Source organism: Larus michahellis, unplaced genomic scaffold (assembly GCF_964199755.1).
Source record: "Larus michahellis unplaced genomic scaffold, bLarMic1.1 SCAFFOLD_117, whole genome shotgun sequence".
NCBI lineage: Eukaryota > Metazoa > Chordata > Aves > Charadriiformes > Laridae > Larus > Larus michahellis.
This window is the reverse complement of record NW_027436403.1, coordinates 489,626-508,416: the sequence shown is the minus strand read 5'-3', so window position 1 is coordinate 508,416 and position 18,791 is coordinate 489,626. Positions and strand designations below refer to the sequence as shown.

The 18,791-nt window shown below is 52.3% G+C and overlaps 2 protein-coding genes across 2 annotated transcripts; one reads left to right on the top strand and one right to left on the bottom strand.

Annotated features, from left to right (window-relative positions):
* Positions 1-5,881: 5,881 nt before the first annotated feature.
* LOC141737417 (olfactory receptor 14A16-like) lies at positions 5,882-8,180 on the top strand. The gene is made up of 2 exons (XM_074572110.1): positions 5,882-6,006; positions 7,197-8,180. Exons 1-2 carry the CDS (start codon positions 5,980-5,982, stop codon positions 8,178-8,180), a joined length of 1,011 nt encoding a protein of 336 aa, XP_074428211.1. The 5' UTR covers positions 5,882-5,979.
* A 6,543-nt stretch (positions 8,181-14,723) lies between these two features.
* LOC141737411 (olfactory receptor 14A16-like) lies at positions 14,724-16,989 on the bottom strand. Its single transcript, XM_074572103.1, has 2 exons — positions 16,446-16,989; positions 14,724-15,700 (listed from the first exon to the last, which is right to left on the bottom strand). Exons 1-2 carry the CDS (start codon positions 16,603-16,605, stop codon positions 14,724-14,726), a joined length of 1,137 nt encoding a protein of 378 aa, XP_074428204.1. The 5' UTR covers positions 16,606-16,989.
* Positions 16,990-18,791: the final 1,802 nt, after the last annotated feature.

The window sequence follows — 18,791 nt, the reverse complement described above, 5'->3', positions numbered from 1 at the left end:
AAAAACTCCACCATCTCTGAAGCCACCCTTCAAGCAGGTGCAGGCTACTGCTAGAGAGCCCTGGGCCTCTACTTCAAAAGGTACAGAAGCCCAGCTCCCTCAGCTTCTCCACACAGGCCCCAAGCCCCATCCTGGCTGATGTCCTTTAGAGCTTCTCCAGTTCCTCCTCCTTCCTTCAGAACAGAGAGCCCCACACACAGACACACGAGTCCAGACGTGGCCACACCAGTGCTGGGTCAAGGGGGCTGATAAATGCCTTGTCTGGGTGGCTGTGTGCCCCCTAATGCAGCCCTGTGTGCAGCTAGTCCAATTCACGGTCCGCATGTGCCACTGGCTAAAGTTGCATCCCTCGTAATGCCCAGGCCCTTCTCCTCGGGGTCAGTCCTCGGCCAGTCAGGTCACAGCATGCCCTCATCTGTGGGGTAATCCTGCCCCCAGGAAAGGCCTGGCCACTTCTCCTTGTAAAACTATGTGAGCTTTCTATTTGCTGAATCCCAGAGTTTTTCAGGGTCCCCCAGGAATGAAGCTCCATTGGGCCAGTCGGTCATGTGTGCGTGCAGATGGCTCTCCCTGACATGTGGTGCCTCTGACAAGATAGCAGCATGAGGAATCGCAGGACACTACTGTGTCCTGTGATATAAAAGGTAGGCACTTGATCAATGGCATTGTTCACCAAGGTACACATTCCCATGGTGAAAAGCTCAGAAACGCCAAATGGAAGTACAAAGGAAGCCAAACTAGGACCATGGAGGAAAGGGTAAATAGAGGTGGGCTATTTGCATGGGAGGGTACAAGGATGGTCAAGGGGAAGAACTTGTGAGTGGGAAAAGAGTGTAAAAGAAATGGTGAAGCAATGGAAAAGATTAGGGCTGTTTGCAGCCCTGCACCTGAGTAACTATGCCTGGAGTGGGACAAGAAAGTCCGAGATCATCTGACGGGATTTTCTGGTTGACTTCTGAGGTCACCAGGAACCTGACTGATTTCCCTCCCGTCATGAAGGAAAGATGGTGGATTGAAACACAGAATCATTCATGCTGGAAGGAAGATGAGGAGATCTCTAGTCCACCCTCCTGCTCACAGCAGAGGCAGCTGTCGGGTCAGACCAGGTTGCTCAGGGCTTCCTCCATTTTGGGATTGAAAAGCTCCAACGGTGGAGATGACCCGAGCTCTCTGGGAAATCTTCTCCAGTGTTTGCCTGTCTTGACAGGGAGAAAGTTTTGCTCATTTGTTTCAGCTGATGCCATTGGCCCTCATCCTCCCATCACCCACAATAGTGAAGAGCCTGGATGGATTTTCATGGTGAAAGCCAAGAAGATGTGGGAAGGCTGATATTAGGTCTCCCCAAAGCCTTCTCTTCTCCAGGCTTTGCACCTTTGCAGCAAAGGTGACCAATGGCTTTCTGGGCTGCACTAGGAAGACCACTTCCAGCAGGTCGGTGGAGGTCCTTCCTCTCTACTCAGCCCTGCTACAATTTGTCTTGCTCATTTCCCTCAGTGTTTTCTACCCGACTACCATCACTTAGCGGTAGATGTAGGGCTTCAGGTTACTGGTTGTGAATAGCGTGAAGGCCTCTCGTGAATGTGTTCACAGTCAGTGTCACAGAAGTCTAAACATCATCTGAACAGGTCTTAGCTCTTCAAACCTTCCAACCCCTACTGTTCTGTGATGCTGTGATTCTTTGATTCCACTGTCATTGCCCAGAGGGGCTACCACAGATGTAGACTGCTCCAGTGCAGGTATTTATATTTAGGCAGATCAATGATGTTGTTGCTTTAGTGTTTCTTTGTTGTGGTACATGCTGCTGCTGTTAGGGAAATCACACAAACATTTGAAGGACAATGGCAGGATTACCACCTTAGTGGCCCTCCAGTGAGCTGGTTCCTGTTTGCCCTTGTCTCACTGTCACTGGGCAGGGTGTGGTGTAAAAGGTGCTGAGCAGAGCAGGATAATCACTTCTTCTGGCTGTGCTCCTGCTCATTGCGCCTCAGGTGCTGTTGGCCGCCTTTGCTGCTGGCTCTTGTTTAGCCTGATAAAACTCAAGGAGCCCCAGGGCCATTTCCACAGAGCTGCTGCCCAGCCACGCAAAATGATCCAAAATGGATCAGAGCAGCCCTGCTCTGACATCAGCCTGGTCTCTCAACATCCTTGGATTCATCGCATCTGGTCCAATGGACGACCAAAGGTTGACCTTACCCATGTAGCCCCTGACTTGATCTGCATCCACTGCTGGATTTCATGTGGGGTTCTTCCCCTTACGCACATGGAACTGGGAGACCTTGCTGGTGAAGATGCAGGGCAAGAGTACCTCGTACCCATCTACACCTACTCTTTTCAAATTCAGCCATGACCACACATTATCTTTCTTTATTGTTTCACTGTTCCTGAAGGAATAACTGCTCATTGTTGTGCCCTTCGAGTCCCTCGCAAGTGTCAACTCTATGGGAGTTCTGGCTTTTCTAAAACCAACCATATTCCTCAAGTCCTCCTTTGCTTTCATCCTTGCAGCCTCCTTTTGAATGCTTCCTATTTTCTATGGAGCTTCCCCATGAGTGTCTGGTTTCCCCCAGCTCTTCTTCTGATAGCTCTGCTTGTTGTCCTGACGATGGGTATGACCACACTCTGGTACGTGAAAGACACTGTCCTTGCAGACCACTGTACTGCAGACCCTCTGCTGCCCTTCTGTGCTGCTCACATGGGCTCCCCACAAAAAAGTCACAAGACTAGGCCAAAGTCTGCTCCTCTGAGCTCTGTCATCTGCATTCTTCTATTATGCTTCTCCTTGGGAGGTGAGACCCCACTATTTCACAGTCGCGACACCCAAGGCTAGCACTGGTTTTCACAAGAAATAACAACTTTCCAGTAGTTGAAAATGTCCATGGTATCGACATCCTTTGATTCAGGCACACTGTGATAATCATTGGCATGCCCAAAACTGGACAGAAAAGAAGCCTCACGAAGTTCAGCAAAGGTAAAAGCAAGCCCTGGACACAGGGAGAAATAGTCCCCAGCACCAGTACAGGTTGGGGGCTGAGTGAGTGAGAGCTTCTCAACACTTTGGCAGAGCAGTACCTTTGGTGTTCTGGTAGAGCCGCAGCTGACCGAGAGCCAGCAGTGTGCCCTTGCAGCAAAGCAGGCCCACAGCCTCCTGGGCTGCGTTAGGAAGAGCGGTGCCAGCAGGTCATGGGAAGTGATCCTTCCTCTCTACTCAACACTGGTGACACACTTCTGTGGTGGTCAATAATTTACATTTACCTCCTTAACTGTTCCTCAACTTCCTTATCTGTTCAGCAATTCCTTATCCTTGTGCCCTTGAAGTCCAGGGGAGCTCTGGCTTTTCTAAAACCTCCCTTATTTCTAAATTCCTCTTTTGTTTTAATCCTTCCTCAGCCTCTTGTATACTTCCTTTTCCTATGGAGCTTTCCCAAGGTGAGACCCCACTATTTCCCAGGTGAGACCCCACAAGTCCATGGTCACGACAGCCAAGGTTGACACTGGTTTTGACATCCATGTCCAGCTCTTCCTTCTTTGAGAGTACAAGATGCAGATGGGTATCACCACTGTAGACCAACCTGGCAGCTGTGCCTTGACCAAGACCTTCCAGGACCCTCCAGGACTCTTTGCATGCTGCTGTGGTCCCCTTCCACTGAATGCCAGGACAATTACAGTCTACAAGGGGACTTTAATAGGTTCTTTGTCTCCCACCACAATGTCACCCTTATTAGTCTCTCCTCTGACACTCACCCACCAGGGCTCACCCAACTTCTTCATCCCAGAGAGGAGCTCCACACATCTCAGCAGCTCCTTCACACAGAGGACACATCCCTCCTGACCTTCCTGGACTCCTGATCATCCTGAACCCACCCATGACAGCAGCCCAGGCATGTGAGCTGTCCCAACACCCCTCAGCTGTTATTCCCTCCAAGTGGAAGGAAGAGGTTGCCCACACAGCTCCAGCTCCTCCTCTCTGGGCCCCAGGCTGAAGGCATCAGGGGCATGGCTGGGCTGCAGCACCTCAGCTGTGGCACATTTGGGTTGAGAGTAGAACCCTGCTTCCAAGGCCCCCTCAACTGTGCAAAGGCTTTGCTTCAGAGCAGAGACATGCTGGAGTCTAAGGCAGATGGCTGTGTGAAGAAGAAATGAAGTGCCCACCAAGAGAGCAAATGATGCTCACCCCAATGTCAAAGAGAAACAGAGCTGGGCTGTGCAGTGTGAGCAGGAGAGGGCTTTGCTGTCTGTTGTGTCTCTGCAGCCCTGAGGGCCTGTGCTGGAGGTGAAGCTGATCTCAGGAAGGAAGAGATGATGTTGACAATGTCCTTGACTGTAGACATCCTGTGATTCAGGCCCACTGTGAAAATCACTGGCCTGAGCCATGGCTGTATCATCAAGGGGATGGTTAAACCCATAGGGGAGAGAAGAACCAGCAGAGTCTGAGAGTGAAGGAACACGTGTGGAGACCCTGGTGTGATGTGCTGGGTTTTCATGCCCTGTCCGGCATCTACTGTAAAGAGAAGGGACAGCCCTTGCGTCAGTGCAGTGGTGGGATTCAGTCAGTGGCCCAAAGGCAGCGCCCCTGTCTGAGATGCCCTGGGGGATGCCTGTCCCACAGCTAGTCTGGATGGGGACGGGGTTCCTGTACAGGACCTGTGCTGTCCATGTCAGCTGTGTGCAGTTGTGCTGGAGAGCCCTGGCACCTCCCAGAGCACCACAGGCCTGAATGTGTCAATTAAAGTAAGATTCAGCTGCCCTGAGTTAGGTTAGGCAATGAAGGGTATGGGAGACATGTGGAAAATACAGCTGATGGAGATCAGAAAGACTCAGCTGTCCCTGTGCCACATGACTCCATTTGATCAGCTGAATCCCTCTATGGGCTGCCCTGGACATAAGGAAGAGTTACAGGTTCCTTTGTCCTACGTGTGGGCACCTTCTGTCATTGAAGTTGGCCAAAGGAATTTCCCACCATCCTCCAGGAAGATGCCCCCAGAGGTCATCCTGTCTCTATGAATTGCTCCACCAGAGCTAGAGCTTGCAGTGACCAGCATGCATCTTGGTCACATCTGGCACCTGATATATCACCGCTTATCTGTACCTGAACATATCCCTCTGGCCCAGCCTATACATTCCTTAGCAAGGGAGCTGAGACAAGGAGCTCACCTGCAGGAGCCTATTTTGGGCACATGTGAACTGATGCAAAAGGAATCCCACCTTCTGGGTGTTTGAGGTGTGCCTGGGATGGAGCTAACTCCTCTTTTATCCCAGAGGACTACAAAGGCAGGATGAGGACCCTCCATTGACTCAGATGAATCCCTGCCCTCAGAAAAGGTAAAGGAGAATCCTTCCTGGTATCGTCTGGGTGTCCTGTCTAATATTAAAAAGAAAAAGCTATTTTTGGACCTCAGTACGTCTCTGATTGAGAAATGCAAATGTTGGAACAAAATGTCTTTTTGCAATGGGAGAAATAACACTGCAGGAAAGTGTTTCTGCCCAGCTGAGGCAGGGAACAGCAGGGATTACATCAGCAGGTTGCCCTGGAGCCCCAGGGACACCTGGAGGGAGCCCCGAGGGGGCAGAGAAAGGGCTGCCTTGGGCTGGTCCTCTGCTGCTGAGCTGGGCTGGGCTCCTGGCATGGAGGGAGCTCATGGCAAGCGGGCAGCGCTGCAGAGAGACAGCTCTGCCCAGGAGCAGCTCCTCTGCCAAGCGCAGCAGGGCTGAGGGCACTGCCTGCAGGCACCCGAGAGGAGAGGAGAGGAGGGAGGCAGAGAGAGATTAAAGGTAGACTGGAGGGGGAGGATGCTGAGAGTTAATGGGGGGAGAAATCTTCACAAAGGAAAGCAGCTGTAGTTCCTGCAGAGATCTCCAAAAGCTGGCACATCCCACAGCCTCTGGGATCACTCAGGAGGACTCTCCCAACTTCTCTACTGTGGAGGAGGAGGACATTCTCCAGATCAGGGCTTCCTTGCTGCATCATCAGAGGCACAGGGCATGACAGCTGCCTTCTCCCTGGAAAAGGTAAAGAGTCGTGAAAGTGGGTGTGCAGGCAGGGGTGCCCAGGGCTGTCCTTGAGAGCCGGGTCCCTGCACCCCAGGGGGCTTTGTGCCGGGGCAGGGACTCTGCCACCTGCCAGGGTCAGCTCTCAGCCTGCCCAGGAAGCTCTACATGGAGCTTCTGTGTGGAGAGGCTGTAGTTGGAAGGAACAATCACTGTCAGACAAGGGTCCTACTGCGTTCAAGAGAGTGCCATATGGATCAGGGTGGCTGACAGCTCCAGATCACTCCCAGGACATCAGCAGAGGCAGCATTTCAACAGAAAGGTCAAAGCAAGGGCTACCTGAAAGATGAAGACCTTTCCAGGGTCTGTGCTCTCAGGTTGTTCTAGAGGAGAAAGGGAAAGCAGCTGTCGAGTTTCAGTAAGTCACTGAGACTGCAGAACCATTACACTGAGGGATCAGCAGATCTGCCAGAAAGCTCACAAAGTGCCTTCACCCCCTCCTCTCCCTACACACAGCACCAGCAGCACCTTTGCTTCCAGCATCAGGCTTTCTCTCATCTCCTCCTGAGGAGCCACAAAGAGGGAGATGGCCCTGGGCAGTGCCCTGCTGCCAGGAGGGGTCTGCAGGGCAGAGCTGAGCCCCCAGCGGGTGGGATGGGCTGTGGGAGCAGGGAGAGGGAGGAGACCTGGGCACAGAGAAGCGGCTCCTGGCAGGGGCAGCTCCAGGCAGCAGAGAGCCACTCCACCCGGCTGCATCCCTCTCTGCTCGGCTGCACAGGGAAAGAGAAACCAGATGGGAGAAACCGACTTTGAAAATGGACACTTTAACACCCACCAAAGGCCATTTTCATCTTCAAGTACATTGTCAGGGAGACCATTGTCCGAGAGGTGTAAGGACAGGACAGCTGGGTGGTGCCCAGCAGGTCACTGGTGTGCAGAGCAGCTCTCCTGACTCTGCACTGGGGCACAGAGAGCCCTTTTGTCCCTCAGGGCTCAGCAGTGTTCAGGCTAAAGGCAATGGGAAAGAGAAGGACTTCTGCCCCTGCAAAGAAAGTGCCCTCAGCAGCACAAACTTGATCTCACAAAAAGGAGCTGAATGAAATTATTCCAAAGGAAGAGAAGTCCTTTTGCGGAGATCTTTTTGGAAACAGAATGAGGTGGGGTCAAAGAAGTCTGCCTTAACTTGCCAAGGTCTTTCCCTCTTTCAACAGTCCCCCATGCCCAGAGCGGAACAAATGTCCAACGGCAGCTCCATCACCCAGTTCCTCCTCCTGGCGTTTGCAGACACACGGGAGCTGCAGCTCTTGCACTTCGGGCTCTTCCCGGGCATCTACCTGGCTGCCCTCCTGGCCAACGGCCTCATCATCACCACCATCGCCTGTGACCACCGCCTCCACACCCCCATGTACTTCTTCCTCCTCAACCTCGCCTTCCTCGACCTCGGCTTCATCTCCATCACTGTCCCCAAAGCCATGGTCAATTCCCTCTGGGACAACAGGGCCATCTCCTACACAGGATGTGCTGCCCAGCTTTTTCTGTTTGTCTTCTTCCTTGCCGCAGAGTGTGCCCTTCTCACTGTCATGTCCTATGACCGCTACGTTGCCATCTGCAAACCCCTGCACTACGGGACCCTGATGGGCAGCAGAGCTTGTGTCCACATGGCAGCAGCTGCCTGGGGCAGTGGGTTTCTCAATGCTCTGCTGCACACGGCCAGTACATTTTCCCTGCCCCTCTGCCAGGGCAATGCTGTGGGCCAGTTCTTCTGTGAGATCCCCCAGATCCTCAAGCTCTCCTGCTCACACTCCTACCTGAGGGAACTTGGCCTTCTTATATTAAGTGCTTTGTTAGTTTTTGGATGTTTTATTTTCATCTTGTTGTCCTATGTGCAGATCTTCAGGGCCGTGCTGAGGATCCCCTCTCAGCAGGGACGGCACAAAGCCTTCTCCACGTGCCTCCCTCACCTGGCCGTGGTCTCCATCTTTATCAGCACTGGCTTATTTTCTCACCTGAAGCCCCCCTCCATCTCCTCCCCAGTTCTCGATCTGGTGGTGGCAGTGCTGTACTCAGTGGTTCCTCCAGCAGTGAACCCCCTCATCTACAGCATGAGGAACCAGGAGCTCAAGGAGTCCATTAGGAAAGTCATTTATTCGATGTTTGTCAATATTGATAAATTTTCCATCACTGTCCACAAATGACATCTACGGTATCCCAGTGCAGGCCTGTACTCTGTTTATTGTTTTTTCTTTCTAGCATTTCCTGTAGTGTTGTTTATGGTTATTACATTTTTAAATAATTGTTTGTATTTAGCTCACTCTCCTGAGACATGAACCCATCTCTCTCTATCGCCTGAAACCTATATAAATGTTTTTCTAACACAATTTGAGAGCTGCCACTTCTGTAACCTCTCTCTAATACTGTGACATCTTCCCTGTGCAGTTCCTCAAGTTTTGGCTGTTCTTCCAAAGCTGATATCAGGAACAGGCCCCGATGTTTCACCCCAAAAGGGCCCGAGTAAAAAGCTCGTTGTCATATTGGAAGGTGTTAGGGAAGAAGGGTTGGACTTAGGACTCATCTGTTGTTGCCTATTGACGGTGGAGATGGTGAATGGTCACTGAGGTACTGTCACAGTGCACTGTCCCAGCGTGCGACAGGGCAGAGGACGTACTCCAGGAGAAGGATCTGGAGGTGCCTGGAGAGCCTGCGAGATAGGCACGGACTGTGTGCACCTGGGGTGGTCAGTGACTGGAGCCTCACAAAGCGAGCGATCGCCCAAAGTGGAGTCACCCAAAGGGAAAGCATTAAGTCCAGGTATCTGCAAGGAAACAAGATGGACACAGGCAACCCGACACAGACCAACTCCAAAGGGCACCAGCACCTTTACAGCGACCCACCAACAGCAGCACTTACACGACCATGAGCCACACAACTGGCCCCATCCTTTTCCCACTCTGTGGCTGATCTGATGTGAAGGTTGCATGAGTGGTCCGTACATTCCCGGCCCTGGGTCTCTCCATTGCCCCGTGTCCTCCTCCTCCTCCTTGCCATCCCACCCCAGCAAAGCATGTACATACATTCATGCCAAAACCACACAAACAAGAGTGAGCCCACTCACACAGCAAATAGCCAGGAGCAGAGTTGAGTAAATGTCGTGGTTTAACCCCGGTCAGCAGCTAAGCACCACACAGTCGCCCGCTCACGGTACAATGAGGGAGAGGATCAGAAAGGTAAAAGTGAGACAACTCATGGGTTGAGATAAAGACAGTTTGACAGGGAAAGCAAATGCTGTGTGTGCAAGCAAAGGAAAATAAGGAATTCATCCCCTGTTTCCCATTGGCAGGCAGATATTTAGCACTTTCCAGGAAAGCAGGGCTCCATCACGCATAACGATGACTTGGGAAGACAAATCCCATGACTCTGAACGCTACTCCTTTCCTCCTTCTTCCCACAGATTTTCTTGCTGAGCGCGATGCCCTATGGTATGGAATATCCCTTTGGTCAGTTGGGCTCAGCTGCCCTGGCTGTGTCCCCTCTCAACTCCTTGTGCACCCCCAGCCTAGTCGCTGGTGGGGTGGGGTGAGGAGCAGAAAAGGCCTTGGTGCTGTGCAAGCACGGCTCAGCAATGACTGAAACATTGGTGTGTTACCAACACTGTTTTCATCACAAGTCTAAAACACAGCCCCATACAAGTTACTAGGCAGATAATTAACTCCACCCCAACTGAAACCAGTACTGCAGGACTGACCACAGTGATGAGGCGTGGGGTTTGGCCAGACCAGCACTGACCAGCCACCTCCCCATGGGCAGCTGGCACCTTGAATCCCCCTCCTCCACATCTTCCATAGGCTTCTTCTCCACGATCGACCTTGATCCCTCCCTTTCCCTGCCCCAGTCTCCTCCCCAGTTCGTAACCCACACCAATTACTTTTTGCCTAATAGTCTCAGGTTTTACCCCTTTGTACACAATTTGATAGTTTGGGTACTACTACACTACACTACACTTGATACCATTGCCTAGGTCCTCTGGGACTTCAGTGGCATCACTGATGGCTTCCCTAGGCACTTCCCTTGCAAGACTTGACTGCCCAGGAGATCCCCAGTGCTTCCCCTCTGTGCAGTTTGGCCACTTCTCACATCTGCAGCCGCCTGTGAGACCCAGGCCATACGGACCCTGTGATACGGACACAGGCAGCTGCCCATACTGCTGGTCCCTTCTCACGCTGTTCTCTGTCACATTTCTCATGCCACAACCCATAGGTTCCCATGGCATGTGCTGGTGGCTTCAGCCCAGAGCAGGGCCTCACCAGGGCCCCAGTCATCTGTCTGCAGCCTTCCCATCTGATGTCCTTGATGACCTCATGATGTCTGCCTTCTCCTGGCCAATCACCTTGCTGTCATGAGGTGACCTCACAAGGTGATCTCACGCTGGATCCTCTGGAAGTACCACCGGATACTGATGGGCAGACAGCGGAGGTCTGCTTGAAAACCTGAGAAACAAATGTTAAAAATTATGAGCATGACATCATCAGCTGAAAACATTGAAAACTTTAAAAACTATCAGTGTTTTCCCACAAGATCAAAATGAGTTTTCAGGGTGTGCATGAATATCAAGAGGAGAGCTATTGACCTTCCACTCTGTTTGCAGTGTCAGTACTCTCTGGATCAGGCTGTGCATTTAATCTCCCTCATCTTTCACGTATTCCCACCTCTCCCAACTAAACTGACCCTGTCTGCAGTCACCTTTCCAGCAGCGCATCTGCATAAAAGCACTTGCAACAGCTCTGTAGATTCCCCTTCCCCTTCCTCTTTCATCATTCAGACACCTCTCAACAGTCCAGTTGATACTTTGAGATTCGTGGAGTTAAATCTTGCCTGTCTCTCAACAGTCTGTCTCATTCTGCACATTCTTTAGTTTTGCTGATTTGATAATTTTTCATCTCTCTAAAATATTTCTTGCATGGTCATGCCTTGTGGAAGGTGAACCTCATTGGTGGCAGCTTGTACTTGGCACACAGTTGAGGAGTGGTTTATTTTAATGGTGAATCTGATCATTTACTTTTGTTTGTTCAAAAACAAGACAATCCCTGTTTACCTGTGTGCAGCAGGTCTCTGAGGAAAGCAGGTGGGAGCTGGTGCAAAGGAGCTGGAACATCCAGCTGCAGACTGCGGTGGAGAAGTGTGATGGAGGGAAAAAGGATACAAGTCCCAGGTGGCCGATGAGAGCCATGGTGGGGTTGGGGAGGTGAGGAGCAAGGTTGGCCATCCTGTGTCAGACCTCAAGGGACAGCTTCTGCCACCAGTCCAGATCTCCTTAGGAGAGACCCTGGATCCATATCAGTCAGAGAATGCTGCTGTCACCTCTTCCATGCCCTGGCAAGGCAGATCCTGTCCCTCCCGCATGGCTCAGGGGTCTTCCTGGGGCAGGGGGAGGTGGGGGGTGTGATGCTGAGTGAAGGACACCGGTGGGACAGTGCCCAGCCTTGCTGGGGGTGTGCAAGGAGGCCATGAGGAGGCCCCCCCAGTGCCTTAGGACAACATGTCTCCTCACAGGCCTTGGTGGCAGAGACCACTGCTGTGCCCCAGGGGACAAGACTTGCGTTCTCTTGGTGACTTCCAGCCTTGCCAGTGCCCTTTGCCATCTTCACCGCAGGTTGTCCTACACAGACCCACAGCTACTGGGTCTGGCGGGGATGGAGTGAACTTTCCCCATAGCAGCCCATACCCTGCTGTGCATTCTACTCGTGCCTGGAACAGTGTTGATTCCGCACCAATGTTTTGGCTATTGCTGAGCAGTGTTTGCACCGCGTGAAGGCTGTCTCTCCAACCCCCTCTAAAGGTAGTACACTCGGGGTGGGCAAGTGGTTGGGATGGACCACAGATGGGACGGCTTACCTGAACTGACCAAAGGGATATGCCTTGCCATATGACATCATGCTCAGCAAGAAAAACTGAGAGAAAAGAGAGGGAAGGGGATGACATTCATTATTAAGACATTTGTTTTCCAAAGAGACTGCTATATGTATAGGATCGTTGCCTCCCAGGAGGTAGCTGATATTGTCTGCTGACAGGAACTAGAGGAAACAATCTCATCTGGTTTTGCTTTGCTTCTGCCTGTGGCCTTTGTTTTCACTTTATTTTTTTTTTTATCCTTTTCCCCACAAACACTCTCCCCCTCTGTTAAGTTACCTTTATCTTTACTCATGGGTATTTTCACTGTCTTTTCTCAGTTATTCATGCTGAGGAGGAGGAGGGAGGACCTCCCATGGCTTGGTGGGCACCTGATGGCCAGCCATGCATAACCCACCAGTCATCCTTCCCAACTCTCCTGCTACCAACAGTGCTAACTGGGTGAGATTCCTCAAGGGCTCCCCACAACTTGGCATCATCCACAAATGAGCTGAAAGTGAATTTTCTCGCACTGTAGAGAGAGATGATACAAACATTCCACAGTGGTGGTCAAGGGTTAGTCAATGAGGGACGCCATTAGTAATTGGCTGCCAGGAGGACTTTGTACCAGAGATGACATTTTAACATTATTGTTCAGACCGCTTCCCACCCAAGCACGGTGAGAGGAGCAGCTGGAGAAAGTCTTCACCTGGGCAGGAGAGCTTTCCCAGGGTGGAACTTCTGATGCACACATGGGACACCAGCACTAATAGGAAGGAAAAGACTGGGTCTAAAAAGAAGGTTATGAAATCAAAGGCCATGAGTGTCATGCTTTCACTGCAGGGGCGTTCCAGCATTGGGGCAAAACAACAGAAGAAGTGGTCCGGGACATCAGGGACACAAAATGTATCTGGAAAAAGAACAAAATGACACCTGTAGATGACAGAAATCCCCCTAGCCAAGGTGCAGCCTTCTTCTGGAGACAGCCCTTCCAGTTCCCGAGCCTTGCCGAGAGCAGGGGGTGGCATACAGCCCAGTACTCATCGTAGGATGTGGCCACCAGCAGGAAACACTCCGTACGTGCCGAAGGTGCGGGAAGTAGCACAAATATTGCTGCGAGCAGAGATTGTGCTGTCCCCAGTCAGGGGACAGTCAGGGTGGTGCCGCTGGAGCAGGTTTCACAGTTTTCCAGGAGCATCCCCATGATGAGGAGGGTGTTCCCAACCACAGTCACGGGGCAGGTCGTGAGGAAGAGAGGAGGAAGAGATGGGAGGACAACTCTGAGTGAGACCATTTGTTTCTCTGTCTGGTGCTTAAAAAATATTGTGATCGACATTGAGAGAGGTGAAACGTGGAGGGGTGTGTGCCTCTGGCTGCATTCCTACTGCCTAGACGTGCTCTGTGCTTTGTGAGAGGTGAGAAATGCCATCTTCTAGAGGGCAATGCCGCTCACGCCTGCAGAACCCTTTCTGACTGCACAGGGGAGATGCCCCACAGAGGTGCTTCTGTCACACCGTGTAATCAAAGGGACAGGCCATGAAGAGAGGGGAGGGTGAGGTAGCACACAGGCTGTTCCTGGAGGCACAGCCAGCACTGTCAGGGCTCTGGCAGGGCTGTTCAGAGACACGAGTCCTTCCCTGGCACGGGCAGAGGCCCTGCAGCAGACTCCCTGGCCTCCTGTTGCCACTCCCAGAGGCTGGCAGCCCCTCAGCCCCGCGCTGTGTCTCCCTGCTCGGCACCTCTCTGAGATGCCCCACGGCGTGAGGAATGGACACAGGGACCTGGGGTCAAGGAAGCCCATCCCAGTGCTGCATTCAGGGGGTTTCCCTGGGGACGTTACTCTCCAAATGAAGTGACCTCCAGATGTGTCTGTCCCACAGGCCTTCAAGGAACCCCCAGGAATAGCTGATGGTGTCTGTGCTCTCTCAGGTTCATCTCCCCACACGCACATGATGTGCATGCTTACATCTCATTCCTACAATACAAACATGAACTTCTTTGGAGGGACAACCAACCTCCCCAAGCTGGGACGAGAGGCCAGTGCTAGAAATGGTGGTTGTTACTGGAGAGGTGTGTGAGGATTGCCCTGGGGCATCTTATCCCTGGTGTCCAGCACACACAGGGACAGAGAAGAACCTGCTCTGCTGGCCCTTCATGTCTTTCCCAGGAGCCCTGGCTGAGTGAGGAAGCTGCCGCTTGTCCCCAGTCTGCACACTCACACAGTTAAGCTGCACACGGGTGTTTTCCCTTGCAGGGCACTTTCCTGGGCATTTTCTTGACAGCAACTTTGGAAGAAGGCCTGAGCCTTCAGGCACTGCCCTGAGGCAATGCCATGGTGTGATGGAGGAGCTGTTGGGGAGGCCAGCTCTGCCAGAGAAGCACCCGGTGCCTGTCCCTGCCTGAGGGGACAGCACACAGCAGGAGTATGAGCTGCCAGAGCACTCGGTCCTTACAGCAGCGCCAGCGCTCAGCAGGAGAGTGTGGAAACAGAGAATAAGTCTGAAAAGAAGAAGGCTGGTGCTCCCTGACAGTGCTGCTGTGCTGAGACACTTTCCCCTCCACCTCTGCTCACAGGCATAGCCCTGCAGCTCCAGAGTGAGTTCCAGAGGAAGGATCTTGGGCAAACAAGTCACTAGAAGGTTCTTTATTTTGCTTAAATACACAGAGAGCACAGGTCCTCTTTTACAATGTCTGTGGGATTCACAAATTAAGACAGATGCATAATTAGCAAGTGCAAAAATGATGAGAATTCTTTGTGGACAGCATTATACAAAGAAAAACAATGACACAATCACAAACTCAAACAAAGCCCAAGAAAAATTACAGAAGATGGGGTTGCCCTGTAACAAGGGACATTAGGAGTGATTTCCAAAACAGGACAGTTTACTGCTTCTGGTCGTCAATTTCCACAGGGCGTCCTTGAGCTCCTTGTTCCTCATGCTGTAGATGAGGGGGTTCACTGCTGGAGGCACCACTGAGTACAGAACTGCCACCACCAGATCTAGGACTGGGGAGGAGATGGAGGGGGGTTTCAGGTAGGCAAATGCTGCAGTGCTGACCAACAGGGAGACCACGGCGAGGTGAGGGAGGCACGTGGAAAAGGCTTTGTGCCGTCCCTGCTCAGAGGGGATCCTCAGCACGGCCCTGAAGATCTGCACATAGGACAGCACGATAAAAATGAAACAACCAAAGCCTAAACAGGCACTAACCACAAGAAGCCCACCTTCTCTGAGGTAGTCTGAGTCTGAGCAGGAGAGCTTGAGGATCTGGGGGATCTCACAGAAGAACTGGTCCACAGCATTGCCCTGGCAGAGGGGCAGGGAAAATGTACTGGCCGTGTGCAGCAGAGCATTGAGAACCCCACTGCCCCAGGCAGCTGCTGCCATGTGGACACAAGCTCTGCTGCCCATCAGGGTCCCGTAGTGCAGGGGTTTGCAGATGGCAACGTAGCGGTCATAGGACATGACAGTGAGAAGAGAAAACTCTGATGTAGCACACAAAAATAAAAAAAAGACCTGTGCTACACATCCCCAGTAGGAGATGGCCCTGTTGTCCCACAGGGAATTGGCCATGGATTTGGGGAGAGTCGTGGAGATGGAGCCCAGGTCAAGAACAGAGAGGCTGAGGAGGAAGAAGTACATGGGGGTGTGGAGGCGGTGGTCACAGGCGATGGTGGTGATGATGAGGCCGTTGGCCAGGAGGGCAGCCAGGTAGATGCCCAGGAAGAGCCCAAAGTGCAAGAACTGCAGCTCCCGTGTGTCTGCGAATGCCAGGAGGAGGAACTGGGTGACGGAGCTGCTGTTGGACATTTGTTCACTCTGGGCATGACAAACTGTTGAAAGAGAAGATATTGAGAAGTCATGACAGACTTCTTTGAGCCTATCTTGTGCTGTTTCCCAAAAAATCCCCCCATAATGACTTCTCTTCCTTTGTAATTCAGCTCCTTTCGTGAGATCAAGTTTGTGCTGCTGAAGAAACTGCCTTTGGAGAGGCAGACATCCTTCTCTTTTCATTGCCTTTAGCCTGAACACTAAAAAAAATAGAAAAGGAAAGAAGGGCTCTCTGCCCTTTATCCACACGAGTGACCTGCTGGTCACCACACAGGCATCCTCTGCTTACCTTTTCTCTGGCAGATCTGCTGATCCCTCAGTGTAATGGTTCTGCAGTCTCAGTGACTTACTGAAACTTGACAGCTGCTTTCCCTTTCTCCTCTAGAACAACCTGAGAGCACAGACCCTGGAAAGGTCGTCATCTTTCAGGTAGCCCTTGCTTTGACTTTTCTGTTGAAATGCTGCCTCTGCTGATGTCCTGGGAGTGATCTGGAGCTGTCAGCCGCCCTGATCCATATGGCACTCTCTTGAATACAGTAGGACCCTGGTCTGACAATGATCGCTCCTTCCAACTACAGCCTCTCCACACAGAAGCTCCATGTAGAGCTTCCTGGGCAGGCTGAGAGCTGACCCTGGCAAGTGGCAGAGTCCCTGCCCCGGCACAAAGCCCCCTGGGGTGCAGGGACCCGGCTCTGAAGGACAGCCCTGGGCACCCCTGCCTGCACACCCACTTTCACGACTCTTTACCTTTTCCAGGGAGAAGGCAGCTGTCATGCCCTGTGCCTCTGATGGCGCAGCAAGGAAGCCCTGATCTGGAGAATGTCCTCCTCCTCCACAGTAGAGAAGTTGGGAGAGTCCTCCTGAGAGATCCCAGAGGCTGTGTGATGTGCCAGCTTTTGGAGATCATTCCAGGAACCGCAGCTGCTTTCCTTTGTGAAGATTTCTCCCCCCATTAACTCTCAGCATCCTCCCCCTCCAGTCTACCTTTAATCTCTCTCTGCCTCCCTCCTCTCCTCTCCTCTCGGGTGCCTGCAGGCAGTGCCCTCAGCCCTGCTGCGCTTGGCAGAGGAGCTGCTCCTGGGCAGAGCTGTCTCTCTGCAGCGCTGCCCGCTTGCCATGAGCTCCCTCCATGCCAGGAGCCCAGCCCAGCTCAGCAGCAGAGGACCAGCCCAAGGCAGCCCTTTCTCTGCCCCCTCGGGGCTCCCTCCAGGTGTCCCTGGGGCTCCAGGGGAACCTGCTGGGAAACAGCATGAAGTCAGCACTGATGTTCCCTGCCTCAGCTGGGGACAGACACTTCTTTCCAGCAGATGCATTTCTCAATCAGAGACAGATTGAGGTCCAAGAACAACTTTTTTTCTCTTCTTCTTTTCTTCCTTTTTTTTTTTTTTTAATTAGACAGGACACCCAGACAATGCCAGGGAGGAATCTTCTTCACCTGTTCTGAAGAAAAGGGATTCAGCTGAGTCAATGGAGGCCCCTCATCCTGGGCTTGTAGTCCTTGGGCTAAAAAAGGATTTAGCTCCATCCCAGGCACACCACAAACCCCCAGGAGGTGGGACTCCTTTTGCATCAGTTCACATGTGCCCAAAATAGGCTCCTGCATGTGAGCTCCTTGTCTCAGCTCCCTTGCTAAGGAATGCAGATGGATGACAGGGGTCAGATGTTCAGACAGAGTCACCTGGGGACATATGAGGTGACCAAGATGCATGCTGGTCACTGCAAGCTCTAATGTTCATAGACACAGAGCAGCATCTGGGGACGTCTTGGAGACTAGTGGGAAATTCCTGTGGCCAACCTCATGACAGAAGGTGCCCACATGTAGAACAAGGGAACTTGTAACTCTTCCTTATGTCCAGGGCAGCCCATAGAGGGATTCAGCTGATCAAATGGAGTCATGTGGCACAGGGACAGCTGAGTCTTTCTGATCTCCATCAGCTGTATTTTCCACATGTCTCCCATACCCTTCATTGCCTAACCTAACTCAGGGCAGCTGAATCTTACTTTAATTGACACATTCAGGCCTGTGGTGCTCTGGGAGGTGCCAGGGCTCTGCAGCACAACTGCACACAGCTGACATGGACAGCACAGGTCCTGTACAGGAACCCCGTCCCCATCCAGACTAGCTGTGGGACAGGCATCCCCCAGGGCATCTCAGACAGGGGCGCTGCCTTTGGGCCACTGACTGAATCCCACCACTGCAGTGACACAAGGGCTGTCCCTTCTCTTTACGGTAGATGCCGGGCAGGGCATGAATACCAAGCACATCACACCAGGGTCTCCACACGTGTTCCTTCACGCTCAGACTCTGATGGTTCTTCTCTCCCCTATGGGTTTAACCATCCCCTTGATGATACAACCATGGATCAGGCCAGTGATTTTCACAGTGGGCCTGAATCACAGGATGTCTACAGTCAAGGACTTTGTTATCATCATCTCTTCCTTCCTGAGATCAGCTTCACCTCCAGCACAGGCCCTCAGGGCTGCAGAGACACAACAGACAGCAAAGCCCTCTCCTGCTCACACTACACAGCCCAGCTCTGTTTCTCTTTGACATTGGGGTGAGCATCATTTGCTCTCTTGGTGGGCACTTCATTTCTTCTTCACACAGCCATCTGCCTTAGACTCCAGCATGTCTCTGCTCTGAAGCAAAGCCTTTGCACAGCTGAGGGGGCCTTGGAAGCAGGGTTCTACTCTCAACCCAAATGTGCCACAGCTGAGGTGCTGCAGCCCAGCCATGCCCCTGATGCCTTCAGCCTGGGGCCCAGAGAGGAGGAGCTGGAGCTGTGTGGGCAACCTCTTCCTTCCACTTGGAGGGAAAAACAGCTGAGGGGTGTTGGGACAGCTCACATGCCTGGGCTGCTGTCTTGGGTGGGGTCAGGATGATCAGGAGTCCAAGAAGGTCAGGAGGGATGTGTCCTCTGTGTGAAGGAGCTGCTGAGATGTGTGGAGCTCCTCTCTGGGATGAAGAAGTTGGGTGAGCCCTGGTGGGTGAGTGTCAGAGGAGAGACTAATAAGGGTGACATTGTGGTGGGAGACAAAGAACCTATTAAAGTCCCCTTGTAGACTGTAATTGTCCTGGCATTCAGTGGAAAG

Bases quoted from the DNA above. Each gene is read 5' to 3' on its own strand.
- LOC141737417 (XM_074572110.1), top strand. From the start codon at position 5,980: ATGACAGCTGCCTTCTCCCTGGAAAAG. The intron at 6,007-7,196 runs GTAAAGAGTCGT...CTCTTTCAACAG, and splicing joins CTGCCTTCTCCCTGGAAAAG to TCCCCCATGCCCAGAGCGGA.
- LOC141737411 (XM_074572103.1), bottom strand. From the start codon at position 16,605: ATGATCTCCAAAAGCTGGCACATCACACAGCCTCTGGGATCTCTCAGG. The intron at 15,701-16,445 runs GTAAAGAGTCGT...CTCTTTCAACAG, and splicing joins CTGCCTTCTCCCTGGAAAAG to TTTGTCATGCCCAGAGTGAA.